General features: G+C 29.5%; 2 protein-coding genes across 2 annotated transcripts; one reads left to right on the top strand and one right to left on the bottom strand.

The window, feature by feature from the left end:
* Positions 1 to 914: 914 nt before the first annotated feature.
* LOC130452363 (holotricin-3-like) lies at positions 915 to 2,164 on the bottom strand. The gene is made up of 2 exons (XM_056791573.1): positions 2,016 to 2,164; positions 915 to 1,244 (listed from the first exon to the last, which is right to left on the bottom strand). The coding sequence occupies exons 1-2, from the start codon at positions 2,043 to 2,045 to the stop codon at positions 915 to 917; spliced, it is 360 nt and encodes a 119-aa protein (XP_056647551.1). The 5' UTR covers positions 2,046 to 2,164.
* A 6,113-nt stretch (positions 2,165 to 8,277) lies between these two features.
* On the top strand, positions 8,278 to 9,741 carry LOC130444869 (ADP-ribosylation factor-like protein 16). Its single transcript, XM_056780194.1, has 2 exons — positions 8,278 to 8,677; positions 9,463 to 9,741. Exons 1-2 carry the CDS (start codon positions 8,366 to 8,368, stop codon positions 9,643 to 9,645), a joined length of 495 nt encoding a protein of 164 aa, XP_056636172.1. The 5' UTR covers positions 8,278 to 8,365; the 3' UTR covers positions 9,646 to 9,741.
* Positions 9,742 to 13,902: the final 4,161 nt, after the last annotated feature.

Genomic DNA, 13,902 nt, shown 5'->3' with positions numbered 1-13,902 from the left:
GAACAAATCCAATTTGGAAAATGATGGAAAATAAGCAGGATTTTAACTAAAGCTCTTTTTTGATTTAATGAAAAATAGTTAGCCTCGCCTTTTTATCTCTTTGCAACCTACTCATGTTGATAAACTTGAACATTGAATATTAATTTCCAAAAAAAAAAATATAAAGTATTCTAAATTGTGTGTACAATTTGGTGTTTTTGCTGTATAAAATTCACAGAAAAAGATTTAAAAAGTCTATATGGAGTCCTCTTAATACCACAAAATACTGAACAATACAAAACAATCAAATTACCGGAAAAAAACAAGAAAAGCTAGCGTATGAGAGAGAAAGTCGACCCCACGGCCGTCATTTTGACGTAGATCAGCTGTTTTCTTAAATTGCCTAATATCTCTGGAATAGAATGACAGTAATATGAGGCATTTTTTGGTGATAATCGTTCAACCATAGTATTCACAGTAGACACACGTATATAGATGTCAAATTTGATTGGATTTTAATTTTAACGATGAGATACTGTTAAAACGGATAGAAAAGTTTCCAGAATTATGTTCTTTGTGCTGTTTGTTGTGATGTAAATTCTGTAATTTTGCATTTACAAACAAAACTCGAAAAATAAAAACACAGTTCAACAAATTGAAATTTAGGCAACCAATATTACACGTATTTTAAAAGTAATAGTTCAATTACGAGATCAGACAAAACATGAAATTTTGGAAATTATATTAATTGGAGGATAATGTTAACTTTACGAATAATTTAAATAGGGAAATAAATACATTTTCAACTTAGTTTTGCAAATTTTCATGAAAATTTAATTTGAAATGAAATATTCCAGTAAATTTTTATAAAATTTTATTTAGTAATACATAGAATGATACAAAAAGGTACAAAAGTGACTATAAGAAGATTTTTTTTATTTTCCGTATCCTCCTCCTCCTCCAAAACCAAATCCGAAGCCTCCTCCATATCCGCCACCTCCTCCGCCACCTCCACCACCACCTCCGCCGCCGCCACCACCACCTCCGTATCCTCCTCCATATCCTCCTCCGTAACCTCCCCCATACCCTAAACTATGGCCACCTCCATAACTTTGATGACCATATCCTCCTGAATATCCCACTTTTTTTATTATTATAATTTTCGACACCCCTCCACCACCACCATATCTTTTCCAATGAGGATCGGGTGCAGGAGCAGTTGAACCATCATGAATTACCAGCAATAGAATGAACAAGGAAAATACCTGAAAATTGATAAAAGTTTTATTTCTAGAACACAACTTCATAGTGAATATTGCAAATAGAGAGAGACTGAGAAAGCGGCATGTGGAATTTTACTACTGAAAGAGAGAGACCACTCTGTATCTCTCTCTACTCGCTTCTGATTCCTTTGCAGTTTCCACCACTGGAAACTTCAACGTCATGGCGATCCAATCAGAATAGAGTAGAGAAAGAAAGAGAGAGAGAGAGTGGTATAACGATGTTCTTTCTGATGTACGTATCTCTTAGACCTTGTAGTTAATGGACTGCTATTCCTTTTATTTTCACTAAACTAAAATGACAAAACATCTATTAGGACTAGAAATATTTCCATTATTTAGGTGTCAACAGCAGCAAAGGCACTAATAGAATATTCCGAATATTTTCTCAAAGTAACAGTAGATGTAACTGGTCTGTTCAAGCATCCGTATGTTTGAATTAACGTTAATACCTTTAATATTTAATTGATTTAATTTATTGAAATAGTTATTACGTCAAAATTCACTATTTCAATATTTTTGGTTAATAATGAGTAAACTAAATGTTTAAGCACGCGGTTTTACCAAATTTTTTCCGTTTCTACGTAATTATATAACTAGTTTGAAGAGTGATTAATAGCATTGATAATTCTATTTTCTAAATATTATTAATTGCCTCCATTGAGATTACTTAAATATTATAATTAAATACAAGAATTTGTTGAGCGAAAATATTGAAATTGTATAACCTCAAAAATCGTTAAAAGTTTGACTCACCAGCATCATCAATTTAAATCCTATCTTCATAATTATGAAATTTATTACAACTCCAACACTATAATTAATCTTCTCATCTACTTAACAGTGCGTATCGAAGATTAAGTTTTAATTCAAGATATTAATCTTTATATAGTGTTGTGTGAGATGCTTCTGAATATATCAAGGATATTTTTTATTTGAATCCGGGATTTTACGCTAGAAGGTGATGAACACAGTTGAAAAGCTTATAATTAACAATAAGTGTAAACTAGAGTTAATTTTTGATACACGACTTTATGGTATAATAAAATTTAATTTTTTGAACGAGTTCAATGGTATAGGCAACTTTTTATACAATCCTACAAATCCCATATTACATATAATTATATTTATATATTATGATTTTTATGGAATCTTCCCATATTACTAATAAATGCAAAATAATTGATACTGTATTTTGAATTGATTATTAAACGTGAAATAAATATGTAATTTAAAGAAATCTAACATAAAATACTATCACTGAGATCCCTACTTCATTTGGGAAATTTAAGAAAAAATGCTTTTTCCAAATACCCCCTCTAGTGGTGGACTCAAAGTTCTCGTGGTCACTGTTTTCATAATTTTTTTTTTCTGAAGAATATAATCCGTTCCTGAAATATGGCCGAGGCCGTTCTTAGTTGCCTTTCAGAACATAGATGGTAGTAACCTACCTTCACTTTAAGTTCAATGAGTCACACGCGTCTTCGATTTATTAAATGTAAAATAATGTTAATAAATTTGTACGCATCTTTTTATTTATGCTCTCACAACCACCAAAAATTTTTTAGTAACAAACTGACTACGTGATGGTATAATATACGTACTTCTTTTAAGTTGAAAACTGGGAAATATTTTGTAGTTTCCAGAGCCACGACGTTTATATTTAGAACAATCTCAAAAGTTATCTAAAGGACTTATAGAAGTTATTTTTTTATTAATGAGATGTGAAATATTTGGAAAAATGTTGATATGGAAAATAGAAACTTGGAATTACGGCTTAATTAGAACCAGTATGTCTATACTTAGTAATTTATTCTCGTAGCCAACCCTTGTGGTTGCCTAACTTTAGGAGACATGTTTTCTTTTCACTCAAGAATTTTTAGAAACATCGGCGAGATGGCAGCAGGAAAATGAGTCGACATCAAACATATTTATAACTTTGTTTTAAACTTGATAAATTTGTTCTATAAACGAATAAACATCGAATTGTTACAATCACCATACCGTATTTTACACAGTGCAAGTCTTAAATCGAACTAACAATGATTAATATAGAATATCCATTCAAAAAAGTAAGAAACAAAATGTATCACCATTTGTTTCTTGGTTTTCCATACTATACCGGTTGTCCCAATAGTTCTTGGCCAAACATCAGATATCATTTGTAGTGCAACTTGAGGGATAACGATTATGATAAAAGTGGCTTCGAAAAATACTTGTAAATAGTTTTTATATTTGTATATCTAGCTAGAATGCGTATTTGAATAAAAAAATTACTAAAACATCCTAACTATGGGGTCGAAATCTATTGTTATTGGGACAGTCGGTATATATAAAATAAATTATCATTAACCAAGTTTTTGGGTGATTACGACCAAATTATTTACAACAAACAAATTAAAAGTAATCTAAAAAATACTGGAGGATTTCACAAAAAAATCGCAGGTATCCATTAAGAATTCTATTTATTTTATTTATTGAATATAATTTGTCATAATTAATAGTTATATCACTGAACATTATGGAAACAAACTAATAAGAATGTTTTTGTACGTGTTGACCTTGACTTTTAATATTTTCAACCAGCTTAAGACATAATATGAAATGTATTGGGTGATTATGAAATATGTATTATAGAATAAAACATTTTATAACTAAGTAACGAAAAGAGAATTCCACATTTTTAAGATGGTTTTCAAAACAGATGAATTGATACATTTACTTCTCCCTTATCGATTGACGAGTGAATTTTAGATTAGTAAACAATGAGTTGAATGAATGATCTCCTATTGATTAAAAATTGACGAATATTGAACTTGAATCACCATGTTGGGTAGTTGAAAAAATTATTAGTTCAAAAAAAAATATAGTAATCTTGTTATTACTTTTTCATGTTCCAACCCACAAGCTAGGCAACATACTATACTGCCATTACATCAAAATGTGTTTCACGTCTAACATTTAATAATAATATGTACATAATGAGATCTTATAGACTTGAATTTCCTTATTTATTCAAATAGTAAACCAATTTTTGTCTTCATATGATTTTTTTTGAACTATTTAAATTAATCTAGTCACTTAAAAAACATAAAAACTTCCAACATTAAGTACTTATTGGATTAAAACAGTGACACCTCTCATGTCGGCAACACATTATACAATATCTCATAAAATACTTCTCGTTTTTTAGGATGTTGAATATCATGTCATTACTTTGGCAATTTTTGTAGCAATATATTATTTTATTCAAGTATTATCTGTACTTTATCTATGTAATTGTAAGTCCATTACATAATGTATTAGGAGATTGAGTGTAAGGTCTGCATATAGTCTGCTATTCTAATGAAATATGGCCGACAGGCGGAAACAGAAACAGTTGCTTATCAAAAATATGATGTCATATTATATATATATCCGCCGCTTAAGCGGTGATGTCACATTCCAAAGAAAACAAACTGCGTTCATTCTTATTTCCCAGAGAATATTGGAAATTACATCTAAAAGAGTATTTGGGTTCAAAAAAATTGTGTTAATTAGATTATAACTTGACGATAAGATTATAAATGTAAATAGAACCAAAATAATTATTTCTAACGATATCTTCATCTTAATAAATTTATATGAAGTAATATAATTTGTGTATAATTCAAATTGAAAAGATATCAATCTTAATTAGTAAAATTTATTTGTTTAGATACTGACCTAAACTAACGTTAAAGTCACAATAACACCCCGTATTTTTATTTGTAATAAACATAATTAATATATGCAGTCACTTGAATTTATGATGAATATCAACAACAAATACTAAATTTGTAATTATAGAGACGTGTAATTTTCTAAAAAATAAGATATAATTTGATAAAAAAATACTAATTTCTTAAAAACAAGGTTAGGGTGTTAAGGTTTTTTTTCGACCAAAGGCTTTTGGATAACAATACTTTTGTCTCATTACTGGAAAGCTTTTCACAAAATTACTGCTTTCAGCTTCTCATGGTCATTTTGAAATCAGTAATGTTGGATATTTGAAGATTTCAGGACATCTCTTGGCGGTTATTCACCTCATTAATTAATTTTCAGTACGAAATTATATACACCTCAATGTATTATTAAATATTGTGCAAAAACCTTTTTTATATACAGACACGCCACACTTCGAAAAAAAAATTAGTAAAAAGCTTCTCATAAAAACAACAAACTATATAAGATTTATCTCTCTATTTTTTTTCTCTCATATGTTAAACTAGGAAGATGATATTTAACACTCACTTGAAGACTGAAAAAGAGAGAGATAGATAGATAGAACAGAGAAATATATTTCATTTAGAAACGTATTGTTGACAAACTATGTTGTCGGATCAAAAAATATAATACATACTTAAACAATAACTGATAAAGTTTAGTTTACTTTGATTTTAAATAGTTATTGATTAAAAACTTTATCTAATATATATATTTTTAATCAGATTAGATATTTTAATGTTTCTTATATTTTTAACTGTTTACTTGGCAACATCTTTATGTCATACTTTCTCGAAACATTGAGGTTATTATGTTTCAATTTTCAATTGGGTTATTTATTTGCGAATATTTAATATTTGGTTGTTAATTACCAATTTTTGTAGAATGACTAGGACTTAACGCCGTTTTATACGTACCTAGCTGTAAGGACTTAAAAACTACTGATATGTATCACCGGTAAGTTAATTCTATTTATAAATGGTCTCTTGGTTAATCCCATAATATAATATGGTTTTTCTGTCATCGATTAAAAATATATAATTTGAAATTTGAGGTAACCACACACGATTTATAACATGATTATTTTGAACTATTTCTAGTAATATCAGATTGAACAAATAACTATAGGCAACTAAACATACACTTGTGTATGGATAATAGAATAATGTTATATTCGGGTAATATTGTCAAGTTTTGCATTGCCAAATAGTAGACGCTAAAATAAAAATAGTAGTGAAATATATTTAAATTATATAAATACTACATTTTCTTTCCTCCATTATTCAGGCTACGATTTAATTATCAATCTTATATCTTATAGAAAAACACCATCTAACGGCAAAAATAAAAATAATAACACACTTGAAAATTTTGCTGTAAAATCACTCTTCCATAGTTTTTTTAAGTAATAAAATTTTTAAATAACGAATAATTTTCAACATACAGAACTTTTTTTATCTATCCACCCTGTATTTATATAAATAAGAGATGATGTCATATTATTTTAAACGATGGATTCCAGTAAATATAAAATATAATTCTAAGTGAAATACCTATTACGTATTTATATAATTTATTATTGTAATTAAGTAAAATTCTAAATAACGATATAAATTGATAAAAAATTTAATTTTATTGTTTTTATTTACTGTGTATGCTTTCTAATGTATGGAAATGTTATTGGAATAAATCAAAAGTAACCAAAAAACTTTTATTTTTCCATAAAAGGAAGCAAAAATAACAAACTTTCAATACATATCATGTAGGTGTTTCCTGACACCGCCATCGCCTAACAGATGGCACAATCCGGAACATACTGTTAGAGGATTTGCACACATCTGCATAAAAGGGTTTGAGTACAAGTATTTCCACAATGACGAAGAAACTTGCACTGCAAACAGGGCTCATCACCCGGAAACTCTTTGCAGGTTTTCTGTGGGAAATGTTCCAAGTTTCAAGATAGAGTTGAACTTTTTTCATTTTTTCTTTTTATCCTTAACTTGCTAAAGCAGCATTTGCACTAAGTTTCGAGCTGAAGTATAGTCATCGATTCTACTTGGCAAGTACTCAGAAGCAGAGGTAGTGACCGAAAATAAATCTCTTAATACAAAAGACAATTAACAATTTTCAAATTTGGTTTCTATGTATGAATCGAGATTTGCTGTCAAAACTTCCATTAGAGGTTTCTATAAACACAGCAAAACAATTGAAGACTGTCTTTTGTGATTAAGATTTCTTCGGGGAACCTCGTCAGTCCGGCACTGGTAGATATAATTAAATTATTTTGAAATTCATTATTGACGCTATGGTAATACATGGTGTTGAAATTACGATTTATCGAAAAATTTGCAGCAATTACATTCAAACAATTATGACCTCTTGATGGAATCTGGTATTACATAAGATGCTATTTATTGAGATGTTCTGTTTTTATTCTTTTATGTTTGTACGTATTCATGTAACATATTATGAAACAGTTTTCTTTTATTGGCACTGTATTGTAATAATACAGTTAATTCAACAAAAACTTTCCTATTAAAAAGAAAGATATACTATTGTTTTTTTGCTACCGTAAAATAGATGGCGTTAATATTTTTGGGACGGAGGTAAATAGCATATAATTAGTTTCATTCTATAATTATTATTATTTTATAAATAGCATTATGTGATATATAAATAAAACTTTGAGTTAATTTCAGTTCGTGAGATTGTTTATTATCGATCAAACTAGATACTAAACAATAATTATTTTAGTTAACATTCTATTGTCGCTACCGTAAAATAGATGGCGTTAATGTTTTTGGTATGGTAGCATAAAATTAGATGTATTCTAAAACGTGATATTATTTAAAATATGACGCCATGTAATTAAAACTAAGGGTTGATTTCAGTTTATGTGATTGTTTATTATCGATACAACTAGATACTAAACAATTATTTTAGTTAATATTCTATTGTCGTTACCGTAAAATAGATGGCGTTAATGTTTTTGGTATGGTAGCATAAAATTAGATGTATTCGAAAATGTGATATTATTTAATAGATGACGTTACGTGATATTTAAATGAAACTTTAGGTTAATTTCAGTTTATGTGATTGTTTATTATCTATCAAACTAGATTTAAACAATTATTTTAGTAAACATTCTATTGTTGTTACCGTAAAATACTTGGCGTTAATGGTTTTTGTACGGTAGGATATAATTAAATGCATTCTAAAATGTGATATTATTTAATAGATGGCGGTATGTGACATTTAAATGAAACTTTAGGTTAATTTCAGTTTATGTGATTGTTTATTATCGATTAAACACAATACTAAGCGAAAGTTATTGTATGATTGTGTAATGAGAAAATAGTAATATGATTATTTGCTTGGGTCCGGTGGGTTCAGGTAAAACTCTACTTTTAAAAAGTTTACAAAACAGCTCTAATGTCGATAGTACAACAACAGCAGTTTCTACTAACGGAACCGATATTGTAAATATAAAAATAGAAGATACGTCGTACCAAATACGAGAATTGGGAGGTTCCATGGCACCGATTTGGCCTCAATATTTTGCAAACGTAAATAAAATCATCTATTTAGTTGATGCTTCTAATTTGTGTCAGATTTCAGCTGCTGGAGTCCTTTTATATACAATTCTAGTGCATCCTTTATTAAAGAATTCACCGGTAAGTAGAACTGGTGCAAAAAAATTGTACTAGTTCAGGTACGTTTATTGAATGATATTTTTTGATAAATCGTATCGATTTAAGGTCTCTTTTCAAAAAAAAATGAAATAACATGTAAAAATATTCATTCAAAAATGATCCGTTGCTTCCTAATAATGAAACTAGGTGGAATTATTTGAGTGTTAAAGGCCAATTCATAAATTTGACATTTCGTTTATCTTTGCCGTTTTCGTGTGACATTTGCCGTTGCCATTCGCGAGTGACGTTTACCGTTGACGTTCGAGAGTGACGTTTGACGTCTATTAACTCTTTTCATAAACTTTACGTTGCTGCGGATAACCTAAAAATTTTTTTATTCTTTTTGGTGTGTATACTGCTTTTTTCACTTTACTTTTGTGTTTTTGTAGAAAATAACGAAGAGCTTTTTTTTTGGGAGTATTAGACAAGATCACGTTACAAATGTAAACGGATGTAATTGGCTGTCTTCTATTGCTAGGAAAGGCTGAGGGGAAAAGGTAAAATTAGTTTATTTTGTCGAAAGTTACAAATGGCAGACGGCGACTTCAAACGGCAACTATGAATGGACTTATGCATATCGATGTTTTCAATTTTGAAACAGCAAGCGGAAAGTCAAGTTTATGAATAAGGTTAATGGACGGCAAACGTAATCCGCGAACGGCAACGGCAAACGTCACTCGCGAATGATAACGGCAAATGTAATCCGCGAACATCACTAGCGAACGGCAATTGTAAAGTCAAGTTTTTGAATCTGCCTTTGTTTGTAGATTTTGTTGGTATTGAGTAAAATGGATGCCAGTTATAGACAGATGAGGAACGAGGCCTTGCTGATGTTACAAATGAGAAGATTACAAAAAGAAGCAACGCAAAAAATCACTATTACCGAATATAGTGCTATTACAGGAGAAGGAAAAAAGGATATAATCAATTGGATAACTCAAAAAATTTAAACGTTATGCTGTAGAGTGGTTTTTATTAGCACTTATAGAAATATACGTTCTTTTCTATATAATCTATAATATTCAATAAATTTATGGAATTATTCAGTTGAAAAACTTTATTTTGAAGTTATGTCACGGCCCACAATGCTATAATAAACGTTGTACACAGCTCGCCGGGGCGGGATCTGGGAGAAAGGGAGTCAATTTGTACGTTAGTTCCACCAAATCCCGTCTAACGGCGTTCCTAGCGTCCGCAGCTCCTGTTTTTAAGGACAACCCTCATTGTGTACCATGTTTCTTCAATGGTATATAGAACGCCGAAATATAGTACAATAGTGTACTGAATCCAGGTTGTTGTAGATTATCTATCATCTGATTGCGTATTTTAACCAGAACAAGATCAAGGTCACAGTTACCAAACGTCGCAAAGCTCAAAAATCTATAGACAAAGGGAACAACCCGTCAGCTGATCGCATTTACCAGCTCTATCAAGATAGCAGCGCCATATTAGCAAAAATCAATGAATAAATATGCAAATTTTGTAGCTATTTAGTTGCTGATCCTGCGATTTTGTTGCTTAGGCTGTAATTAATGCTAAATTCATACGAAGCTAGCATAAAATTTCGATAAATCAATAAATATCGAGTCAACTACTGAACCAAAATTTGTTGCTGAAGTAAGTACTATCGAAAATTAGGAAAAAAAAGACCAGACCAATTTTTTACACTAGCAGTAATTTTCTTGACAAACGTTACCTTGAACTTGACTTGTTGAACAAAAAATGCTAAAAAAATGTATTCGCTACATTGAACAATGTTCAAATGAGCCTAAAGAATAAGCAACAAAATGGAAACTAAAAATCGGCCGAACCTTTCGATCATCAACAATTTTTCTAGTACAAGCTAGCTTGAACTGGACTTGTTGAGCAAAAAATAGTGAAGAAATTTATTTGCTACATTGAACAATATTCAAATGAGCCTAAAGATTCAGCAATAAAATGAAAACTGAAAGTCGGCCGATCCTTTCGACCAGCAAAACACGTTTTTCGCTTTTTTTCGACAACTCACGAACGAATCAAGCGATTTTGACCAACTTGGCGGCAATCGACGTGGTTTTTTGATGTTAAGAGCTGATTAGTTTTTGAAATCGATCGATAAAGCCGTTGAAAAGTTATTTCAAAAAAACCACAATTGAGAAAAAAACTTCGTAGTTTTTTTGAGATTTCTTAAAATCTATTGGCCCGAAAGTTGTACTCAAAACCTGAGTTTTGTCAAACCTTTTCGAATGACTCTAACCGCGATGGAATCGGTGGAGCCATTCAAAATATACGACGGTCACATACATACATACGTCATATGTCTGTATGTATGTATGTGACCCTCGTATAAATTTTGATAGACATATGGACATTATCGCGGAAATATTAAGGGAAGCTTCCTAGGGCACCAAAACTCGAGATCTGAGGTAAATTCGATTTTCGTAAAAGGAGGTAAAATCAATAACTTCCCGATTTTTGAAAATTTTCAATTTTCTTAGCGGAAAGTTGAAAAACAACCTTATTTTCTGTTTTCTTTCTCTAACGATAATTCACAAACAAATCAACTAATTTCGACCAGACTGGCGGCAATCGACGTGGTTTTTTGAGGTTAAGAGCCGACAAGTTTTTGAAATCGATCAGTAGAGCCGTTTAAAAATCATTTGCTTATTCTTTGGGCTCATTTGAACATTGTTCAATGTAGCAACTAAATCTTCTCTCCATTTTTCGTGTAACAAGTCGAGTTTTAAGCTAGCGTGTGTCAAGAAAATTACTGCTAGTATAAAAAATTCGTTCGGTCTTTATTTTTTCTAATTTTGTTAGTACTTACTTGCAGCAACAAATTTTGGTTGACTATTGACTCGATATTTATTGATTTATCCAAATTTATGCTAGCTTTATATGAATTTAGCATATGTCATATGTCTAACAATGACCGTTATCTAGGTTAGTTTCCGAACATTCAGATCATGATCAAGTGAACCCGATCAAAGTTTCCGAAAAGTTTTTATATTATTCTACGGTTGGCGACCCTACATTGTTAATACTTTCAATTTTGAAACGTTGCCATATACACAAAAGAGATTTTGGTTAGTGGTAGTCATGATGCAATGTATAATGTCAAATGGCGTGCAATATTGTGTACTTATTGACATACTTTCGTATGCTTTTTGTACCACATTATAAACTACTTAATCTCGACTTAATATTTAGTTTTTGTTGATTTAATTGATGAAACTATATTTATTTGAAAGTTTTGTGTAAATAATAAAAAATTATCGATAGAAAACGTAATGACGTGAGGTTATATTTGAATATTTATTAAAAATTATTACCTCGACTCAGTAATTTGAGTCGAAATATAAAAAAAAAAAAACGTTTAAATCACGAACTTTAAAATAAATGAGCTATTAACTCGATGATATACTGACTGATAACCTAATACTGCGAAGGTTTTATGAAAAATGGAGCACGTTATTTTTATTTTATCGAAATGACAATACAAATGTCGAGAATATTCGTTTTGGAAATCTTGAATGTTGATTAATTACCAAGGAGCTTATCGGTAGAAGTCGAAGTGCAAATCTTTTAGAAAGGCGAACGGATTTATTTGTATCAACTCAAATAATATCGTAATTGGATAATTTTTTATTTCAATACATAACCGTAGACAATAATTGTGTAACGAAATGCTTTTTTTATATATAAATAATACTAAATACGCTCAATCATTCACTATACACCAAGAATTATCACTAAACACTTATCTAATTTTTAATATACTAATTTATTTAAATATATAGTTTACTTTATATCGAATTATTTATTATTTACTACTTCTGTTCGAAATTCGTTTCTATACACTAGGATCACATCCAGAACGTTTATACACAAATAAAACTACCTTCTTAGAAATTATTTATTGTTTATTTAACCACAAAACGGTGGGGTGAATTTATACATACGGTGTATCATCCTTATTTTATTTAAATTATTCGAACACTAACACTAAATACTATCAATTATTCACTAAACTATACACCAAGACTTATTACTAAACACTTATCTAATTTTTAATATACTAATTTATTTAAATATATAGTTTACTTTATATCGAATTATTTATTATTTACTACGTCTGTTCGAAATTCGTTTCTATACACTAGGATCACATCCAGAACGTTTATACACAAATAAAACTACCTTCTTAGAAATTATTTATTGTTTATTTAACCACAAAACGGTGGGGCGAATTTATACATACGGTGTATCATCCTTATTTTATTTAAATTATTCGAACACTAACACTAAATACTATCAATTATTCACTAAACTATACACCAAGACTTATTACTAAACACTTATCTAATTTTTAATATACTAATTTATTTAAATATATAGTTTACTTTATATCGAATTATTTATTATTTACTACGTCTGTTCGAAATTCGTTTCTATACACTAGGATCACATCCAGAACGTTTATACACAAATAAAACTACCTTCTTAGAAATTATTTATTGTTTATTTAACCACAAAACGGTGGGGCGAATTTATACATACGGTGTATCATCCTTATTTTATTTAAATTATTCGAACACTAACACTAAATACTATCAATTATTCACTAAACTATACACCAAGACTTATTACTAAACACTTATCTAATTTTTAATATACTAATTTATTTAAATATATAGTTTACTTTATATCGAATTATTTATTATTTACTACGTCTGTTCGAAATTCGTTTCTATACACTAGGATCACATCCAGAACGTTTATACACAAATAAAACTACCTTCTTAGAAATTATTTATTGTTTATTTAACCACAAAACGGTGGGGCGAATTTATACATACGGTGTATCATCCTTATTTTATTTAAATTATTCGAACACTAACACTAAATACTATCAATTATTCACTAAACTATACACCAAGACTTATTACTAAACACTTATCTAATTTTTAATATACTAATTTATTTAAATATATAGTTTACTTTATATCGAATTATTTATTATTTACTACGTCTGTTCGAAATTCGTTTCTATACACTAGGATCACATCCAGAACGTTTATACACAAATAAAACTACCTTCTTAGAAATTATTTATTGTTTATTTAACCACAAAACGGTGGGGTGAATTTATACATACGGTGTATCATCCTTATTTTATTTAAATTATTCGAACACTAACACTAAATACTATCAATTATTCACTAAAC

Source organism: Diorhabda sublineata, chromosome 1, assembly GCF_026230105.1.
Source record: "Diorhabda sublineata isolate icDioSubl1.1 chromosome 1, icDioSubl1.1, whole genome shotgun sequence".
In the NCBI taxonomy this organism is placed as follows: domain Eukaryota; kingdom Metazoa; phylum Arthropoda; class Insecta; order Coleoptera; family Chrysomelidae; genus Diorhabda; species Diorhabda sublineata.
The sequence above is the reverse complement of the archived record's forward strand: the minus strand, read 5'-3'. Positions and strand labels throughout refer to the sequence as shown.

What these genes read in the sequence shown, in the direction of transcription:
- LOC130452363 (XM_056791573.1), bottom strand. Translation starts at nt 2,045, where the DNA reads ATGAAGATAGGATTTAAATTGATGATGCTG. An exon ending in GATTTAAATTGATGATGCTG is followed by an intron (nt 1,245 to 2,015) that starts GTGAGTCAAACT and finishes ATCAATTTTCAG; the next exon opens with GTATTTTCCTTGTTCATTCT.
- LOC130444869 (XM_056780194.1), top strand. Translation starts at nt 8,366, where the DNA reads ATGATTATTTGCTTGGGTCCGGTGGGTTCAGGTAAAACTCTACTTTTA. An exon ending in CTTTATTAAAGAATTCACCG is followed by an intron (nt 8,678 to 9,462) that starts GTAAGTAGAACT and finishes CTTTGTTTGTAG; the next exon opens with ATTTTGTTGGTATTGAGTAA.